Source organism: Carcharodon carcharias, chromosome 9 (assembly GCF_017639515.1).
Source record: "Carcharodon carcharias isolate sCarCar2 chromosome 9, sCarCar2.pri, whole genome shotgun sequence".
NCBI classification, from domain to species: domain Eukaryota; kingdom Metazoa; phylum Chordata; class Chondrichthyes; order Lamniformes; family Lamnidae; genus Carcharodon; species Carcharodon carcharias.
In genome coordinates, this window is record NC_054475.1 from 41500214 (window position 1) to 41520101 (window position 19888).

Below are 19888 nucleotides of genomic sequence, written 5' to 3' on the forward strand. Positions count from 1 at the left end.
CAACAAGAGAATATCTAACCATTGCCCCATGACGTTCAATGGCATTGCCATCGCTGAATCCCACACCATCGACATCCTGGGGGTGACCATTGACCAGAAACTGAACAGATTCATCATACAAATATTGTGGCTATAAGAGCAGTCAGAAGCTAGAAATCCTGTGGCGAATAACTCACCCCCTGACTCCCCAAAGCCTGTCCACCATCTACAAGACACAGGTCAGGAGTGAAATGGAATACACTCCACTTGCTTGGATGAGTGCAGCTCCAACACTCAAGAAGCTTGACACCACCTAGGACAGAGCAGCCCCCTTGATTGGCACCCCATCAACAAACATTTACTCCTTCCACCACCAATGGAGATGCACTGCAGGAACTCGCCATGGCTCCTCAGACAGCACCTCCCAAACCCACGACCACTACTATTTAGAAGGACAAAGGCAGCAGATACATGGGAACACCACCACCTACAAGTTCTCATCCAAGCCACTCACCATCCAGACTTGGAAATGTATTGCAGTTCCTTCATTGTCACTGGGTCAAAATCCTGGAACTCCCTCCCTAACAGCACTGTGGGTATACCTATATCACATGGACTGCAGCGGTTCAAGGAGGTAGCTCGCCACCACCTTCAGAGCAATTAGGGCTGGGTAATAAATGGCAGCCTAGTCAGCAATGCCCACATCCCACCATGAATGAATTTTAAAAATGGTCAGTTTTTGGAGGTATTGCTCAAGGTTCTGATGAGGACATCAGAACTCACTGCTCTTCAAATAGTCCTATGGGATTTTTTTTTTACATCCATCTGAGCATGCAGACCAAAGATATCAACTGAAATAGCAAAGAACTCCTTTAGCATTCCACTGAATTGCCAGCCTAGATTGTGTGCTCAAGTCTGTATTAGGGAATGAGCGCCTTCAGATTCAGCGAAGGAATCCTATCACTTTGATCAAAATAACATTTACCAACACATCTGAGGTACTTCCAAAGCCAGGTTGTGAATTTCGAAAACCTCGTTTAGGTAGTAATATCTTACTAATTGTAACACCAGAGTATTTTTTGCCCAGAAAACAGAAGCTGCTTGAAATACTGCAGGTCCGTCAGCATCAATAGACAGAACACAAGAGTTAACGGTTCAAGTATACATCCCAATAAAAATAAGTTTTACCATTTCAGGCAAAGCACATGTTCTCCATATAGATGCTGATTGGTCTGCTGAGAGTTTTCACTATGTTGTTTTTGCTTCAGTTTTCTAGCATTTAAGATCAACCTGCAGTGTATAACAATCTTGAGGTATTGCAAAATACTTTATAGCTAAAAACTACTTTTGAAGTGTCGGTCACTATACTTGTATTATCTCAAACTTCATCTTTCCCTGCATAGTTTCATCAATTGTTTAGGTTTCAATATTTCAGTTGTAAGCTCTTAAAATATACATTTTCAATTCCAAGTTACTGTAAAATTATTTTCAGATGTTTACTGTCTAATTAAAAATATCTCCTTTGACTGGAACAATTTCAATTTACAGCATCCTATATACTTAGCTTGGGGGCCTAACTTATTTCCCACATCTCAGTTATAACATTTGAAATATCAATTGAATAGATTTTCTACCAAGCAAACATTTGTATGAATGGTAAAAATTAGCATGGGCTAAGATTACCTTATTAGACAGACTTCAAGGTGACAGAAAAGGCAGACTGAGCTGTCGCAATTTACAAACACTACTTGTAGATCTCCTACAGCCCTATTTACAGATGGGTTAGAAGATTCACTGCTCTATAACAAGTGTTTCTGTCATACCAGTTAACATTAGAACCATTGATTTGCAGTGACTAAGTAAAAAATTCCAATTTCAATAAATGATGTTAAGATTTTTTTTCTATTGCTTTGACTATTGAAATTCACAACTCAGTGCATTACTCAAGGAGAACAGCAGGTGAATTGCCTTTATTTTATAAATATCCTTTTATCCATAAATTTTATTTTTTTTGTATCTCTTAGGTATCAGGCATTCAGCTGCATTTTCCAATGCAGCTGAATTTTTTGGTAATTTTTTAAAAAAAACTTTCCCAATCCTCTGGTTTACCACTAACCTTTGCCACATTGTATGTTTTTTCTTTCAATTTGATATTGTCCTTAACTTCCTTGGTTAACCATGGTTGGTTTACCCCGTTCCGTGAATCCTTCTTCCTCACTGTGTTATATCTTTGTTGAGAGTCATGAACTATTTTCTTAAACATCTGCCATTGTTCATCAACCGCCTTTTCTGCTAAACTCCTTTCCCAGTCCACTCCAGCCAACTCTGCCCTCATTCCATTGTAATTATCCTTATTTAAGTTTAGCACAGTTGCTTCTGACCCAAGTTTCTCACTCTCAAAATGAATGCTAAATTCTACTATATTATGGTCACTGTTTCCTAGGGGATCCTTTACTCTGAGATCATTAAATTTAACAGAAGTTAATTAAAGTTAAGAGAACCTACAACAGCACCCAAAATCAAAGTAGCTCTTTTAAAGTCATCCAGTGTCAGAGATGCTCACATTAATTGCAAAATCCTACCATGTGGCAAGGGGCACAGGAAAATGATTACATACACATTTAACAGGCAGCCATGAATACATCTAAATGGGTAAAGCCTGGAGGTGTTTACACAGGGGTTTTCAATGGAAGATGTGACTGACACAATGCAAAATGCTGAACAGACATTTAAAATAATCATTCTAGGTGAAATTCTTGGGTTTTAAAATTTAAAATTAAAAAAATTAACATTCTAACCGCTAGTAATGTTTAATTTGGATCCTTTTCTGCATGCTTATAAAAGCAGAGATTAGGTCTGTAATCCAAAGCCAGACAATTGCTGCAGTTTTGTACACGGCTCTGAAAAGCTGCTCACATCTACTTTCAAAATGACAAGGTTCATATTGTATAGCTTGAATATTTCATGGTTGTTTTAAACAATATTTGGCTATATTAGTGATTCATCGAATGCACTTTTTAAGATAAATGCTGTCAAATTAGGTGGAAGAAATTTAAAAAAAACTTACAATATTCTGTTTCTTCTGGAGTTCCTCTAAAAGCTCAACAATGCTTTCATCTGCTAAATCAAAAGGAGTCTGACCCTGCAAACACAATATACATAACTTAACCCAGTGTAAATGCTTGCGATTTAAAGAAACAGAGTGGTTTCGATTTACTTTGGCAGTTCCCAGCTATATTATTGGGGTAGGGGTGCAGTTAAGAGAAGGGAGCAGTGCTGAAAAGACTAAACACTTCCCAGTGGGAAATGATGTTTAACTGGTGGGCAAACCAAGCCCGGATGCTCAAGACCACACCCCTTGTACCCAGCTAAAGAACAGTAAGAGCAGAGACCATATATAAATAACTGATTGAAAAGCTATTAAGAATTTTTTCTCAAAAATTACATCTCAAACCAAGCTAAAAATATAGTAAACTCCACGGCAATTTTTAAAGTGAACATGTTCTGAATTGTTGCAAATTCCAATGGTCTCTAGTTTACAAGTATTTCACCACATAGAAGAGTTCATGGGGCACTGATGCCAACATCCTTTCATAAGTAAATGGACAGACTACAAATATATGTCAGACCAGTGACAGGAGAAAATTAAAAGCAACAACCCAAAGTCAATATCAGATGTCTTCCATCAGTAAGCAAAAGTGCCACTGGTCTCGTAGCATTTTTCTCATCATTACTTGTTGGCTACAAAGGCACATGATACAAGGATAACTTCATGTTAAGAAAAAGCAAAGCTCTGTGCCTCCCACTGAAATACAAGAGGCCCTCAATCAAATTAACTATTGGCTATCAGTTACTCATACAGCCTTAAAAAAGGCGAAAAGAACAGGGGACAGAGATGTCAGAACAAAAGGATGTTTCGATCTCCAGGTTTTCTTTTAGAAACTAAGCATTGGAATAGTTTGGGACTAACAAGAGATGTTTGACTCCAGGAATACTCTCCCCAACTGAACATTTGTGATACCCCCATGCTGCTTTTGTTTTCTTCTTTACATAGATAGAATGTCAAGACATACCCCACCCTTTCACTCTCCTGGAGTATTATACCAATCAGCTACAGGTTTAGTGTCAGTTGGATAAAGGTATGTTGCTCATTTCATTGTTAAGGCATTGTGCCAAAATTTGAATAGGGCCTATTCCTTGAAAATATTTTTCTTCCTGAACTGTGACCTCCTTTCCATAAAAGTTCCGATAAAATGCCTTAAAAGCAGAGGAAAAAAGTTCAAACAGTAGACTAGCCAGATTCAATTTGTACCAGCTTAAAATAACTGAGGAACATCTCTCCAAACAATCTATTTGGATTCAATCTTTAAAAGTTTTCTTAAAATTTTGGGAGCTAGGGTTCAGTATCCTGTGTGAAATACATTTCACCAGGAAGTTGAGAGCTTTGCAGATAGCACGTTTATAGATGTGGTCACCCTGACCCTGTAGATTAAGAGTACAAGGGGAGAGGGGGAACGGGTGACCATCAGTCACGAATAAACAGGCACAAGTCCCCCGAGTGCATCCCACTCTCCAATCAGTTATGAATACTGATGAAAGTCATGGTTCTTTGGGGAATGCAGCCAGAGCCAAGTCCATGGCACCACAGGTGGCTCAGCTGTACAAGGGGGCATGAATAAGATTGGAAGACCAATAGTGATAGGCCATTCGATAGTTAGGGGAATAGACAGACGTTTCTGCAGCCACAGAAGTGAATCCAGGATGGTCTGTTACCTTGCTGGTGCCAGGGCGATGGATGGAACTCAACGGCTGCAGAGCACCCTTGGGGGCAAGGGAGTAGTGAACAGCCAGCAGTCATGGTTCACAATGGTACCAATGACATAGGCAGCAGGGATGTGGTCCTGCTGGCAAAGTCTAAGGAGCTGGATAGAAAATTAGCAAGTGGGGCCTCAAAAGTAGATTCTCCAGATTACTCTCAATACAACGTGGGAGTGTAGATACAGGAGGAGAAAGCAGATAGTGTCCCTGGAAAGATGGTGTAGGAGGGAGGCCTTTAGATTTCTGGGACATTGGGATCAACTCAGAGGAGCTGGGACCTTGGCAGGTTGGACAGGTTGCACCTATATAGAATCGGGATGGAGTTCCTTGTGTACTAATTCGCTAATGCTATTAGGGAGGGTTAAAATCAACTTGGCAGAGGTGCGTGAACCAGGACTTAATATCAGAGAGGAATACCAAGGTGCGCTGAATACTGGGAGAGATACATAGCACTAGAGTGAGAAATAGTAAGTTATTGGCTGGGGTCAGAGTAAGGGAGAAAGTGATAAAATCTAAATCAGGGTTACTGTGCATGAATGTGAATACACGGAATGGGGTAAGTAAGATTGGTAATATACAGGTGCAGACTGCCACATGAAAATACAATCTAGAGGCTGTAACAGAGACCTGACTCAAAAAGGGACCAGACTGGGAATTAAATATTCTTGGATACAAGGTGTTCAGGAAAGAGGAAAGGAAGAAAAGGATGAGGGGGTGACAGTATTAAGAAGGACATTGCAGTGCTGGAGAAAGAAGATATCTCAGAATCTATTTGCCTGGAACTAAGAAACAGAAAAGGTGCAATTACATTGCTTAGTGTAGTCTATAAGCCACCAAGATGTAGAAAAACAAATTTACAAAGTGTGCTTATGACAGATAGATAATATAACCTACAACAAGGTTGACTATAGAAGGTTCTGAGGAATGGGATGGATGCAACATGGATAGGAAATTGGCTGAGTTCCAGGAAGCATGGTGGTTAACTGGATGGAGGAAGATCTGTAGTGGAGTTCCCCAAGGGTCAGTGCTGGGACCCTTGCTTTTCCTGATATATTAATGATCTAGATGTTGGTGTACAGGGCACAATTTTAAAAGTGGATGATACGAAACTTGGAAGCATTTTGAACTAAAAGGAGGATAGTGTAGAAATAAAAGAAAACAGACAAGTTGGTGGAATGGGTGGCCGAGTGGCAGATGAAATTAAATGCCGCAAAGTGTGAAGTGATTCATTTTGGTATGAAGAACAAGGAGAGACAATGTAAAAAAGTGTACAAATATAAAAGGGTGTGCAGGAGCAGAGGGACCGGGGTGTACACGTGCCTAAGTCACTGAAGGCAGCAAGACAGGTTGAGTGTGTGGTTAACAAAATATACAGTATCTTAGGTTTTATTTATAGGGATGTACAGTACAATAGCAAGGTTATGTTAAACTCGTATGGAACACTAGTTCATCCTCAAGAGGTGTGTTGCATTCAGTTCTGGGCACCAGAGTTTAGGAAAGATATGAAGGGTGCAGAAAAGATTCACAAGAGTGGTTCCAGGGATGTACAGCAACAGCCTGGAGAAGTTAGGGCTGTTTTCCTTGGAAAAAAGGTGGTTGAGAGAAGATTTGATAGAGGCATTCTATATCATGAGGTGTCTAGACAGAGCAGATAGGGAAAAATTGTTCCTACTGGTGGAGGGATCGAGAATGAGGGGGACACAGATTTAAGGTAGATGGCAAAAGCAGTGGTGACATGAGGAGAAACTTTTTCATGAAGCAAGTGGTTAAGATTTGGAATGTTTTGCCTGAGATTGTGGTGGAGGCAGGATCAATCAAGGCATCCAAAAAGGAATTGGGATTATTTTCTGAAAAGAAAGAATGTACAGGGTTACAGGGAAATGGCACTAGGTGAATTGCTCATTTGGAGAGCTGTCACAGGCATGACAAGGTGAAAGGCCTCCTCCTGTGCTGTAATAATTGTGATTCATGAACAGAACAATCCATTTAGTTAATAAACACAAATACTTACCTTGTTCCGTAGTCAGAGGCTGGGAACTTCAGTTCCCAGCAGGCCTCCGGCCTCCTGCACGTGCGCCGGCTAGGAAATGGCCACTCATGCGCAATTCTTTTTTTTAAATTGTAGTTCAAGCCTTTCACGCACATGCCAGCCAGGAAAGGACTGCACATGCACAGTTAGTCTTTTTCACATTCTTTAGGCCAGGAACCAGCCTTGCGCACATGCATGCAGAAAAGGAAGCAAAGTGAAACAACACAAAACTGCAGGTCAGGTGAGCTGAACCGGAGTGCCATTAGAAGGAAGGTGGCCCAAGGTGTAAGACATAGGGAAGGGGACAGGGAGTGGACCTAGAAGGTCCTAGGCAGGCCAAAAACAGATTAGAAATAGATCCTGTTAAGAAAGGCTGAGAGGAAGGAGCAGAGAAATCAGTCCCATATTAAAGAGAGAGCTGCGAGAATTAGACCTGAAGTAAAACAGGCTCGAGAGAAGCCCACAAGATCCGAAGGTTGGTAACTCTGTGCTGTGGGCCATAAAGGCAAAGGTGCCCTTATGGAATAGAGGTGTTCTGCCTGACATGGCCAAAGATCTGAAAACGTGCTTGGAAGACGAAGCTCAAGTGCACTCGGAGATCCAGTGGAATGAAATCTTGTAAGGCAAGAGTTAAATCCTTGAGGGAGATCCTTGTTGAAACCGTCAGAATGGAAGCAGCATTTGGAAAGAATTCCAAGGTGAGTTCTTCAAAGGTGAAGTTTGGAAATCCTCGTAAGAAAGACAAGTTTCCATCAGACTGGTTGGCTCACAATGTGACAAACGTCTGGGTGGGTTGTTGAGAAATCCATCGAATCTGCTTTGGTTAAATCTGTCATTTACATTGGAGTGTTGTGTGGCTGACCATTGTTCGCTAGTTGTTTCATATGTACTGCATACTTACCCTGAATGTTAGAGAAGATAGATAGATATGCTAAATTGTTTTATCTTTCTGAATATGTGGCTGGGGTGAAGAAATAGTGAATATTTGAATCATATTCTCGTGTTCATATTGAAATATTTCCAACCTTTATGTCTGATGTAATATAGTCAATTTTTCTTGCTTAATAATTATTTTATTCATTGTGTTAAAAGCTGATCAGCAGGCTCCTGTGAATTTGTTCAGTAATGTTCCTCCATGGTTTCAAAAAACAAAGTTAGGATCTATCAAGCTAAATTTCACTGAGACCTGACTTGTCCAGTATTATCAGCTGGGATCATAATAATTTCCAGTGAACATTATTTCCCAGCAAGACTCAACTGCAAAATTAGGATTTAAAAAAAATTAAGCAATGAAAATCAGTTTATTAAAAGCAACTGACCACTTTGTTAACAGCCTCCATGTCAGAAAAATTCTCCACAAGGATTCTACAGGCTTCATCTTTGCACCAGTGAGCAGCAGCATGCAGTGGAGTCCACCCATCATTATCCTTGACATTTACATCATATCCAGCCTGTATCAGTAGCCTAGAAAATAAGCACCATAGAGTCATTAAGGCACAGAAGGTGATCATTCAATCCATTGAGTCCATGCCAGCTCTCTGTAGAGCAATCAAATTATTCCTATCCCCCCCCACTCATCTATCTCAAGAGCCCTTCAGGTTTATTTCCAGGTGTACATCCTATTTACTTTTAAAACCATTCACCATCTCTGCACCCACCACCCTCGTAGGCAATGAGCCCCACTCGCTGTGTTAAAAAAGATCATCCTCACATCCCTCTGCACTCATGTCCAAAACTCTAAATCTGGGGCCCCTAGTTGTTGTACCATCAACCGCTTTTTTTTTGTCTACCTTATCTAAACCTGTCAATCTTGTGCACCTCTATCAAATGTCCCCTCAATCTGGTTTGCTCAAAAGAGAACAATTCCAGCTTCTCTCACCTTCTTTATGGATAAAATCCTTCATCAAAACTATTTTAAAAATGGGATGCAATTTCTTGCCATTCTCCCCACTTTGCCAATTGACCCTGTTTTATGCCTTTGGCCTTCTCCTCAAGGCGAAATTGCTGGAAACACCCAGCTGGTAAGGCAGCATCTGCGGAAGCAGAGTTAGCATTTCAGATTGATCACTTTTCCTTAGATCTTTCAAGTCTGAAATGTTAACTCTTTCTCTCTCCACGCGTGCTGCCTGACCTGCTGAGTATTTCCAGCATTTTCTGTTTTTTCAGATTTCCAACACCCCACACTGTTGTTTTTGATATGCCTTTTGTAACTGGTGCAAGATGGCATTCTGTGTGTATGGAGCACACCAATGATCACAAGTCACATGGGGCACTTTCAGTTGAGCCCTGTCATACCCCTACTCAGTTAAAGCAGGGATTTCCCCCTCCCCAGCCCAGTGATGCGGAAGTAACTTGCAGCACCAGGCCTACCACCTGAGTGGGAAATGTCTTGCATAGCAAATACTAAGGAGAAATCCAAGTCTTTCTGGATTTGAGTACATACGAACATACAATCATATAAAAAAGTAGGCCATTCGGACCCTCAAGCTTGTTCTGCCATTCAGTAAGATCACAGCAGATCTGTTTGTGCTTCGAATTCCACATTCCCATCTAGCCCCAATAACATTTGATTCCCTTGCCTAACAAGAATCTATCCACCTCCACCTTAAAAAATATTCAATGACTCTGCTTCCAGCACCTTAAGGCAGAGAGTTCAAAGTTACAAGACTCTCAGAAAAAAACCCTCATCTCTGGCCGAAAAGGGTGACCCCTAATTTTAAAACAGTGCCCCGTGGACTCACCTATATATAGTTTAGCATGAGCTACACTACAAAATAAGTCATGCACTGAGAAAACAATGGATTTTACTGGAAATGTTTAAATAAGGAAAATGGCATTTTGGAAGAAAATACTCTATTTAGAGAAAGCAGAGAACTCATTTAGCATTTAGTTCTACACAAATAATAAACAAGGTACACCAAACTCAGCAAGTATCTCACTTACGTAAATCAGGAAAGTTACACAGTCAATCCGTGTCTTTGTGTTGAGAGCTGCTCTGAAGCAGGTGTGTGGTGAAAGGTAAGGGGGTTAATGGCAGGAAAACTGAAACTGGCATCAGTACCTGAACCAGAGAAAGGAAAATGAAAAGAAAAACAGCCAGATCGCTAATCACTGACCCTTGATGGAAACATGAATATTTGGTTTTCGACAAGGAGAGGAATGAACTCAGCTGTAATCTATAGCTGAATGGTCTGCCAAAACTCAAGTCAAGGCTCATAGGTGAATGATGGCCTCTTCAAGTGAGACGCCAGAGAGTGGCTAGTGCTGTACATCCACACCGAATAAAAAGGATGATGTCTTCAGGATAGAAAAAAAATGTCAGGGTAGAAACAGAGCAACCCAAAAGATATGTTAGTCCATTTTATCATCTCAGTATAAAATAAGCATGCAGCCTTGGTCAGGAAGCAAAGGCAGCCAAAGGTACCTACACTATTTTAATAAATTCAAAGTGACCACAAAATATATTTTCACTGATGCTACAACTAGCAGATTTCATGATGTTTTAACTCCTACGTACTTACTTTAAGACCTCCAAATAGCCTTTTGCAGCAGCCACATGCAGAGCTGTGCCACCTGATTTAGTGTTCCTTACATCTTCTATTTTGCCACTGTTCAACCACTGCCTGGCATCCTGGAGCATTCTGTGTTCTTCCTCCCTCCTTGCAGCCTCAACATCAATTCCTGTGCAAGAATAAAAGCACAAGATGAACTTAAAATATATTAGCTCCCTATATTTTCTCAAATATAAACTAATCTGGACATGCAAAACTGCGTTATAATTTTGAACCTTTGATGCAATATCCATAGTCCAGTTGAATCATTTAGTTGCATGCCTTATTCCTTGTCAACAGTTTAATGCATCAAAATTATCTATTTCTCACAATATGTTGTACACGTACCAAATAACAAACTGCTTCTTGTTTTTTTTTAAATATATGACCATTACAAACACCGGTAAATAACTGGACCAAAATCAATTTTAGTCTTTATTTTCAGATGATGCATCAGCTTGACATCCACGATTCTACAGTGAGTTTACATAATAGTAAATAATCCAGTATCTTAATAGTTTCTAAAAAATAAAATACATCAACATTAACCTGTTTTTTTGTCCTCTCGGCAAATGACACTGCCACCATTTTTAGTTTTTATTTTAGAACGCTGGTTGATTTATACATACTCGCATCATATTCGTTACCAGTTCATATCTCAAGGATCCTGTCTCTTCAAGTTCATAGTTATGTAAGTGTATTGTGTGATAGCTGGTCAGACTGGCAGAGGGTGTGTGGAGAAATAACTCGCAGGCTCAATAGATCTTGTGGCATCCTTTCTACACATCTTATGTTTATTAATTTAATTCACTGCAAGCTTCTTTATGTTAATCACACAAATGAACAAATACAATTTATAAACTACAACTGTAGACTTAATTTTCAAATGTTAGAACTGACCAGAATTACAGCAGCTGCATTTGAACTGTTACCTCACCCAATTTGGTATGCAGGGATTCACATGCTATGGGAGGGCAACATCACAAAGAGGCTTCTACTAAAACAGATTTGTTCATAACATCGCCTTTGAGAACCACACAAAAAACTAAATGGTTGCAATTACAGATCGAGTGGGGAGGCCACAAGCAATATGTATCCATATTCTTTTCTTCACTTACGGGATATGGGTGCCGGTGGCTAGGCAAGCATTTATTGCCCATCCCTAATTGCCCTTGAGAAGGTGGTAGTGAGCTGCCTTCTTGAGCCGCAGCAGTCCCTGTGGTGTAGGTATATCCACAGTGCTGTTAGGGTGGGATTCCAGGATTTTGGCCCAGCTACAGTGAAGGAGTGGTAATATATTTCCAAATCATGATGGTGAGTGGTTTGGAGGGGAATTTCCAGGTTGTGCAATTCCCATGTAGCTGCTGCCCTTGTCCTTCGAGATGGTAGTGGCCATGGGTTTGGAAGGTGCTCCCAAAGGAGCCTTGGTGAGTTTCGGCTGTGCATCTTGTAGGTGGTGTACACTGCTGCCTCTGTTCGTCAGTGGTGGAGGGAGTGAATGTTTGTGGAAAGGGTACTAATGAAGTGGGCCACTTTGTCCTGGATAGTGTCAAGCTTTGAGTGTTGCTGGAGCTGCACTCATTCAGGCATGTGGAACTCCTGACTTGTGCCTTATAGATGGTGGACAAGCTTTGGGGGGTTAGGTGAGTTGCTCACCACAGGATTCCTAGCCTCTGACCTGTTCTTGTAGCCACACTGTTTATATGGCTAGTCCAGTTCAGTTTCTGGTCAATGGTAACCCCCTCAGGATGTTGATAATGGGGGAATTCAGCGATGGTAATGCCATTAAATGTCATGGGGCAATGGTTAGATTCTCTCTTGTTGGAGATGGCCACTGCCTGGCACTTGTGTGGCAAAAAACGTTACTTGCCACTAGTCAGCCCAAGCCTGGATACTGTCCAGGTCTTGCTGCAATTGGACATGGACATATGTTGACTTCATTGCATTTTAAGAAAATTACAGTCATATATGAATGCTATTCTTCAATATGTAACATTGATGTTTTTCAATAATTAAAATTAGATTTTCTTCTATAAAACCAATGTCAATTATAACTCCAGGTCATGGGTTGTTCCCAATTATGCTGAAAACAAAACTGGTGACATCTGAAGGAAAACATCACTGCACTGTGGCAGCTTGGTATGCTTAAGATCATTCCAGATTTGGCAATCAGCGGTAAAGGGACTATGCCAGAAAGCTGCCCACAAAGATTTAACTGGCTCTGTGGCATCAACTGCCCCTTTACATCAGTTTTATTCTTGCGCCATCTATAGAGGATCTCTCGCAACCATGAACAGTGTAGTCATCAAGCAAACTGAGCAGCCAATCAGACTAAAAAATTCTCGAACAGCAAATCAAAGTAAAAAGCAATGATCATTTACTTCTCTAATGGAGAGAGTAAAATAAAGATTGGGACATGCACAAATCACATTTTTAATTAATGTTATTAAAATACTTGGCATGGAATATTCATCCCAACAGAGTTGACTTAAGAAATTACAATACCAGCGTGTGGCCTAATCTACTAACTAAAAATCGCGGTATATAATTTCGACCTGTACTTGGCTTCCAGGTTCACGTCAGGACTGATTTAGTATATAGTAGCTAACCCAGTGGATTGGAAATGGGTGCTTAATGTGCACACATGAGAGTAGCACCCGAAAATGCCAAATATTCCGATACTGTGTTATAGACTGAGCACCATAATCAGTTCTTACATAAGCCAGGAAGGCAAATACAGGGCATAACATTCTGATACTGTAATGACATCTAATCCAATATTTAGCAGTTATGAATAGTATTTTACACCATGTGAAAGATTGACTGTAACCATGTTATGAAACTTACTATTGTATATACAACAATGCTATTACTAATCTCTATCATAAATTTAGATTTTTCCTCAAATCTTACATTTTATTCTGACTTTTTTTTAATAAAGTCCAAGACCAAATTTCTATTTGGGATTGAGAGCTTTGTTCTATTCTAGTTTTGTTCTCATTGTCATTTTTTTTTCTGTGCTCAGTTCTTTTGCCATTTATTGTATGATATAACCCTGTTTTTCTTTTTATTCCCATTTCTGCAGATTCAACTTTTCAGTCTATTTTCTATTCATTTCAATAAATATTGATGCTTCAGATAGTTTTAAACATTCATATTTCAGGAGTTGAATTTATTCCATTTATTTCACATAAGTAGAAGATAAATCTACAATAACTGAAAACCACAGGAATAAGTACAAAACAAAAATATAGTTACAAATAACTTCAAAATAACTTTAGTTTCCCTTAGTACAGAGTTCACAAAAAGAAACTAGCAGAAAATAAATAACCTAACCTAGATTGTTCTATGTGGGAGCAAGTTAAAGTTAAATGGGAACGTTGGTACAGTGGCCACAGAACTGGGCTGACAACTGAGTTCTGAATTTAAATCCAGTGTCACTGTCATAAAACCCAACTGGTTTACTCAACCTTCAGGAAACAGGCCCTACCACCCCTACCCAACCTGCCATGCAAACGATTCTCATCCACACTAGATAGTTGACTTGCTGCCCATTGAACTTGCTTTACGCCATCACCTCAGAGCAACGGGAGATACGACATGTCAGCCTCGTCCATATAGCTGAGAATAATTAATTTTATTTTGTACAAAGCACAACTTGCATCCACGCTTCAGTGATTAGCTAAACTATAATGCAAACTTTATGTGCAAGTCTATACATATGCACGGAGCCACGAGGGAAATTTAAAGAATTGTGGACAACTGTTGTTCAAACTCCTTAGTCTTTGGAAAGGCTCAGAAGACATTTCAACTAATTGGCAACTTTTGCCAAAATTAGAGAGTAATGAATTAATGTCTGATAGTCAAAAATGAAGAGAAAACAAACCAAGGTACAAGTGCATAAGTCTTCAAGGCAAGTCAGAGGCCAACTATGGTAGAAGTTTGGAATACTCGTCTGCAAACATCAAAGCAATACTAGATCTATGAGAGATAGGTTTTGTTCACCAAAAGGTATTAAAGGATATGAGACAAAGGCGTGTATATGAAGTTAGGTCACAGGTCAGCTGTGATCTCATTGAAGGGCAGAACAGGATCAAGGAACTAAATCGTATATTCTTGTTCCTGTATTCCTATGTTCTGAATGGCAGTTTAGATGGTCAACCACTTTTACACCATTGCTGGTGAGGAAAACTTGTGTTTATCGATAACCCCAAGCATGAATACATCATTTCCACAATTACACTTAGGATACCCAGCTTTATTTCAGCACCACCTCTCTCAAACTCACCACTATTTGTAAATTGTCAGACTGCTTACCCAGCATCCAGAACTGGGTGAGAAATTCCTCCCAATTAAATATAGAGGAGACTGAAGTCATTGCCTCCAGTCCCTACCACAAGTTCCATTCCCTTGTCACGAATTCCTTCCCTTTCCCTGACAACTGTCCAAGGCTAAATGAGACGATTCTAACGCACACCTGGTCAGCCTCCCATATTCTACCCTTTGTAAACTTGGTTATCCAAAACAGTGCTGTCTGCATCCTAACTTGCACCAAACATCACCCAAGCTCACTGACCTATCCAACGCTTCAATTTTAAAATTCTCATCTGAGTTTTCAAATCCCTCCAAGGCCTGGCCCTGCCCTACCTCTGAAAAGCCTCCAAGATATCTCCGCTCCTCCTGGCTCTGGAATTCCCTCCCTAAATCTCTCTTTACCTTGCTTTCCTCCTTTAAGTTATCTGGGACTAAACTTTTGATCATCTTCCCCAGTAGCTCCTTGTGTGGCTTGGTATCATATTTTGTTTTATAATGCTTCTGTGAAGCACCTTGGGGCATTTCATTCGTTTAAAGACATTATATAAATACAAGATGTTGTTGGGGATAAATGAAAGATATTTACGAGGCTAAAATAGAATGGAGAATGAGAATGGAGTAAAATGGGTATGCAATGTGGCGTTACTTGCTAAATACTTCCGCAGTGTACTTGATTTGGATGTTAAATTTCAAATAATAAAGCTATTGCAAATCAAATGTGTGTTTCCATGAAAACTTTTTAAAAATAGCTAAACCAGGAAGTCTGGAAATCTGAGCATCTTGCACATTTATATTTCTAGATCTTCATCTGTACCCTCTTCTCAAATTATTGCTGTAGCTTTCTCTAAGAGGGGAAATAGGTTAGGCCACACTTGGAATATTGCGTGCAATTCTGGTTGCCACATTACCAGAAAGATATGGAGGCGCTGGAGAGGGTGCAGAGGAGGTTTACCAGCATGCTGCCTGGTCTGGAGGTTATTAGCTATGAGGAGAGGTTGGAGAAACTCTGATTGTTCTCACTAGAGCGACAGAGGTTGAGGGGCGACTTGATAGAAGCTTACAAAATTATGAGTGGCATGGACAGAGTAGATAAGTCAGAAGCTTTTTCCCAGGGTGGAAGAGTCAATTACTAGGGGACACATTTAAGGTGAGAGGAGAAAACTATAGAGGAGATATGTGGGGCAAGTTTTTTTACACAAAGGGTAGTGAGCGTCTGGAATTCGCTGCCAGAGGTGGTGGTGGAAGCAGGTACGATAGTGGTGTTTAAGAGGCAGCGTGACAAATACATGAATAGGATAGGAATAGAGGGATAAGGACCCCGGAAGTGCAAAATGCTTTAGTTGACGGGCAATACGATTGGCGCAGGCTTGGAGAGCCGAAGGGCCTGTTCCTGTGCTGTACTTTTCTTTGTTCTCTGTTAACAATTAAAGATTAAGTTTCTCGTCAATATCGTAAATTAAATGAAAAGCATATCCAACGTAACTGTTTCCATGCCAATTTTCATTGATATTCATCGAGTTGCATTAGTTTATAACAAATCCAAAGCCTTGACTCCATTCAAGTACCTCAAGAGGGCAGACTTGCACTGTTTAAACTGTGAATTGAAATTAGCTGACTACTGTTAGAATTAATCTTGTAAAAAAATTGAATTATAAAAAAGGTTAATTTTGTGTTTCAAGTAATTTATTCTCTAATTATCCTCAAAAGGCTTGATGAAACAATTTGGAATGTACAAAGTCAAAGACTTTCAGATTCAGCATTTTATTTGGGTCATGACTAACAGTTGTAAGATTAAATGTTTATAACATAGCTGTGAAATACAAACTGACCATAAGGTTTGTGTTACAAAAGACGCAAATTTCAGTGCAAATTGCCATGCTTTACAAATAAAGTACTTCAGTTTAAAAACTAGGAATTTTAATTGAAAGATGGAATTTCCATCTTCTAGCTGGAAGGGAAAAGCTCTAGAATCTAGATTAATCTTACTAATTTGGATTTGACACTAGTTTATTTGAACATGTGGATTGACATTTTGCACATTTTCCTTCAATTACAGTTGGAAATAAATGTAACTACATTCCTATCAAACAATTAATCTGCTTAAATGTTTATCAAATTCTACTTTTTTTGTTGTCTTATTTATATAAAAACAAAAGTTGTGCGCTGAATTCTACAGTTCAACTTCAGTTTTGCTAAAAGAAATTTAGGCCTAGAGCTGGTTGGCTTCTTAGGGAACTTCTTTTAAAAGATGATGTTACAGACAGGAAGGGGATTAATTTAAACAGTCCTGATTGCTCCTCTCACCACCTACCCGTAAACAGAAAGGTGTTTTGATTTTTGATTTCCCTCTTTATAAGTGGTGGCATATTTTCCCAACCCCTCAATTTTGGTGTGCTCCAATTTCTATTAACCGCTCCGAACAAACTCGAGGTAGGGTAAACTCAGTTTATGAACAACAGTTTATTCACACACAAACATAAGAGGAGGGAGTGCAACATAGCCTCTTTTTTCACTCATACAATAAAAAGGGGGAAATAGAGAAGGAAAGGGTTTACAGGGCAAAAAATCCACAGGTTAAGCAATTATTGTTTCACCCGAGTCCAGAATCAAAGTCCAATGGTGTATTCTTTCAGAGTTGGCAGGTTGAAGACTGATGCTGGATAATTCACTTTTTCAGTAGGGTTGATTTCCATGATGGGATAGGCACATAGAGATAAATTAGTCTTGTAGGCACTGGTACAGAAGTTCAGAAGTTCCAGTAGAAACATTGTAGATGGGCCAGGCAGTTCAACCTGTACAGAGCTCTAGTTCTGAGCTGCTGCTTGCTAGATGGAAGAGAGCAGACTAATTGGCAGTCCAGGAAGACAGGGTAAATGGTTCTCCCAGGCATTGGGGGGGTGGGGGGGGGGGGGGGGGTGAGGAGGCCTCATGAGATGTGAACCCCAATTCTTTGCTTTGGTTTGGACAAAGGATGTATATTGCTTTGTCTGGATTCTTGAGATGGTTAATGGTTCAACCATTAATAATTTCAAGAGAGGTTTCAGGGTCCTTTGTTCTATCAGACTAGTAGTCTCCATTGACCAGGCCTGGCATAAGAAATGAAAATGGCCCTTGTGCAATTACCTTAGATTTGATCTCAGCAGTCACAGGAGTCATTAGCATTTCTTTAGAGATAATGAAGTATCAGTTTCTCTGAATGCTAGAACATTCCTTTAGTTTGAGTCATAGCCAGCCATGGCTTCAGTAATTTTAAAGCCTTTGTCCAGTTTTTTTTAAAAGATTACCTGACACCTGGGATTATAATTTTCTTAGGGATTTCTGCCTCTTAGGGACTGAGACTTCTACAAAAACATAGACAATTTACTTGTTAGTTCCTTGATGCATGATCCAACATCCAATTTTTCTTTTGGCATCAAAAGACCAGGAAAATTAAGTATTGGCTACGATCCATTTTTAAATCCATCTTTATATTACATGTGGCATAACTGCTGGCTGAATACATTTGAATTGTTTAATTTTCACTAACACAATACTTTTTAATAGAGGAGGAAGTTGCCAATAGTAGAGCTTTCATTACATTATTATGGCTTCCAAACCATTTTTTTTTAATCTAAGGCAGCAGGGTGAGAAAGGGAAGGCAATTAACTGGACAACAGTATATATTACGACAGAATTGTTAAATCTCCATTAATCAAAAAATGCAAATGCTTATAGAAAGGAACCTGGCTCTGATTGTTGGGCAGCTATATTTGAAAGCTCTTTAAATGCAAGTTTTGCCAATATCTGAGAGCATTGATTAATATCAATGTTGGGAACCATATTGGGAGACTATAGCATTTTGTTCAACACAAAAAACTTGTGCTGCAAACTAATACATGTGCCAGCTACATATAATAGTTAGATAATTCTGACTGAAGTTACCCCATAATTCCATGCAGCTAAGAATACTTTATTTAGCCCCACCCTAAATGTCAATTTAACTATCACTAAACATACTTACAATGATATAGGATTTACACCATTAATTTGCACTGCATTTTTAACCTGATCTGAGGAGACTGAATTACATATTGATTGAATTACACAAAATTCAATTTTATACAGACCTACAATAGACAGATTATATGCCATCACCTTAACAGTTAATGTTTAACAGTGTCATCCACAGCTCAGTGGTAACACTCGCTCAGATAATCATGGGTGCAATCCCCACTTGAGACACCTGCACTGCAGGAGATGCAGATGACATTAAGCCAAGGCTTGGCAACAGTCTCGGGTAGATATGAGTTACCCCATGACACTATTCAAAGAGGAACAAGGATATTCCCTCTGTGCCTTGGCTAGCAGTCATCTCTCACCCAATACCTAAAAGTAGATGAAACCAAAAAACAGCGGATGCTGGAAATCCATAACAAAAACAAAAATAAAAACACCTGGAAAAACTCAGCAGGTCTGACAGCATCTGCGGAGAGGAATACAGTTAACGTTTCGAGTCCATATGACTCTTCAACAGAAAAGAAGATGATCTGGTCATTTATTTCACTGTTATTTGTGGGTGTTGCTGAGCACAAACTGGCTGCTGCACTTCTGATATTTCAACAGCGACTAGATTTCAAAAGTATTTCACAGAATTGTTATGGTGCAGGAGGCTGCCATTCAGCCCATCCTAGCTCTCCAAATGAGCATTATGACTCAGTGCCATTCTCCTGCCTGTTTCCCGTAACCTTGCACATTAGATGATTATTTAAATAGAAACAATGTCCTCTTGAATACCTCGGTTGAACCTGCCTCTACCACATTTTCAGGCAGTGTATTCCAGGCCCGAACCACATGCTGTGTGAAGAAGTTTTTTCTCACATCACATTTGCCTATATTGCATATTATATTAAATCTATGCCCTCTCATTCTCAATCCTTTTATGAGCCGGAACAGTTTCTTCCTATCTACTCTGTGTAGCCCTTTGAACACTTCTATCAAATCTCCAGTTAGCCTTCTGCTCTCCAAGGAGAGCAGTCACAACTTCTCCAATCCATCTTCATAACTGAAGTTTCTCACCCCAGTACTATTTTTGTAAACCTCTTCTGCACTCTCTCCAATGTTCACATCCTAAAGTATGATGCCCAGAACTGTACACAATACTCCAGATGAGGTCTAATGATGTCCTATACAAGTTCAGCATAACCTCCTGGCTCTTGTA

At 39.7% G+C, this 19888-nt stretch overlaps 1 protein-coding gene across 7 annotated transcripts in view; it reads right to left on the bottom strand.

Moving 5' to 3' along the window:
* LOC121282065 (protein phosphatase 1 regulatory subunit 12A-like) overlaps positions 1-19888 on the bottom strand; it is a 301831-nt gene that overhangs the window by 150191 nt on the left and 131752 nt on the right. For all 7 annotated transcript variants that reach the window (XM_041195472.1, XM_041195470.1, XM_041195471.1 and 4 more), the window contains exons 4-6: positions 10348-10507; positions 8146-8290; positions 3047-3121 (exon numbers count right to left, since the gene is read on the bottom strand). In XM_041195472.1, coding sequence (XP_041051406.1) covers positions 3047-3121; positions 8146-8290; positions 10348-10507 — 380 coding nt within the window. The remainder of the gene's footprint in view (positions 1-3046; positions 3122-8145; positions 8291-10347; positions 10508-19888) is intronic.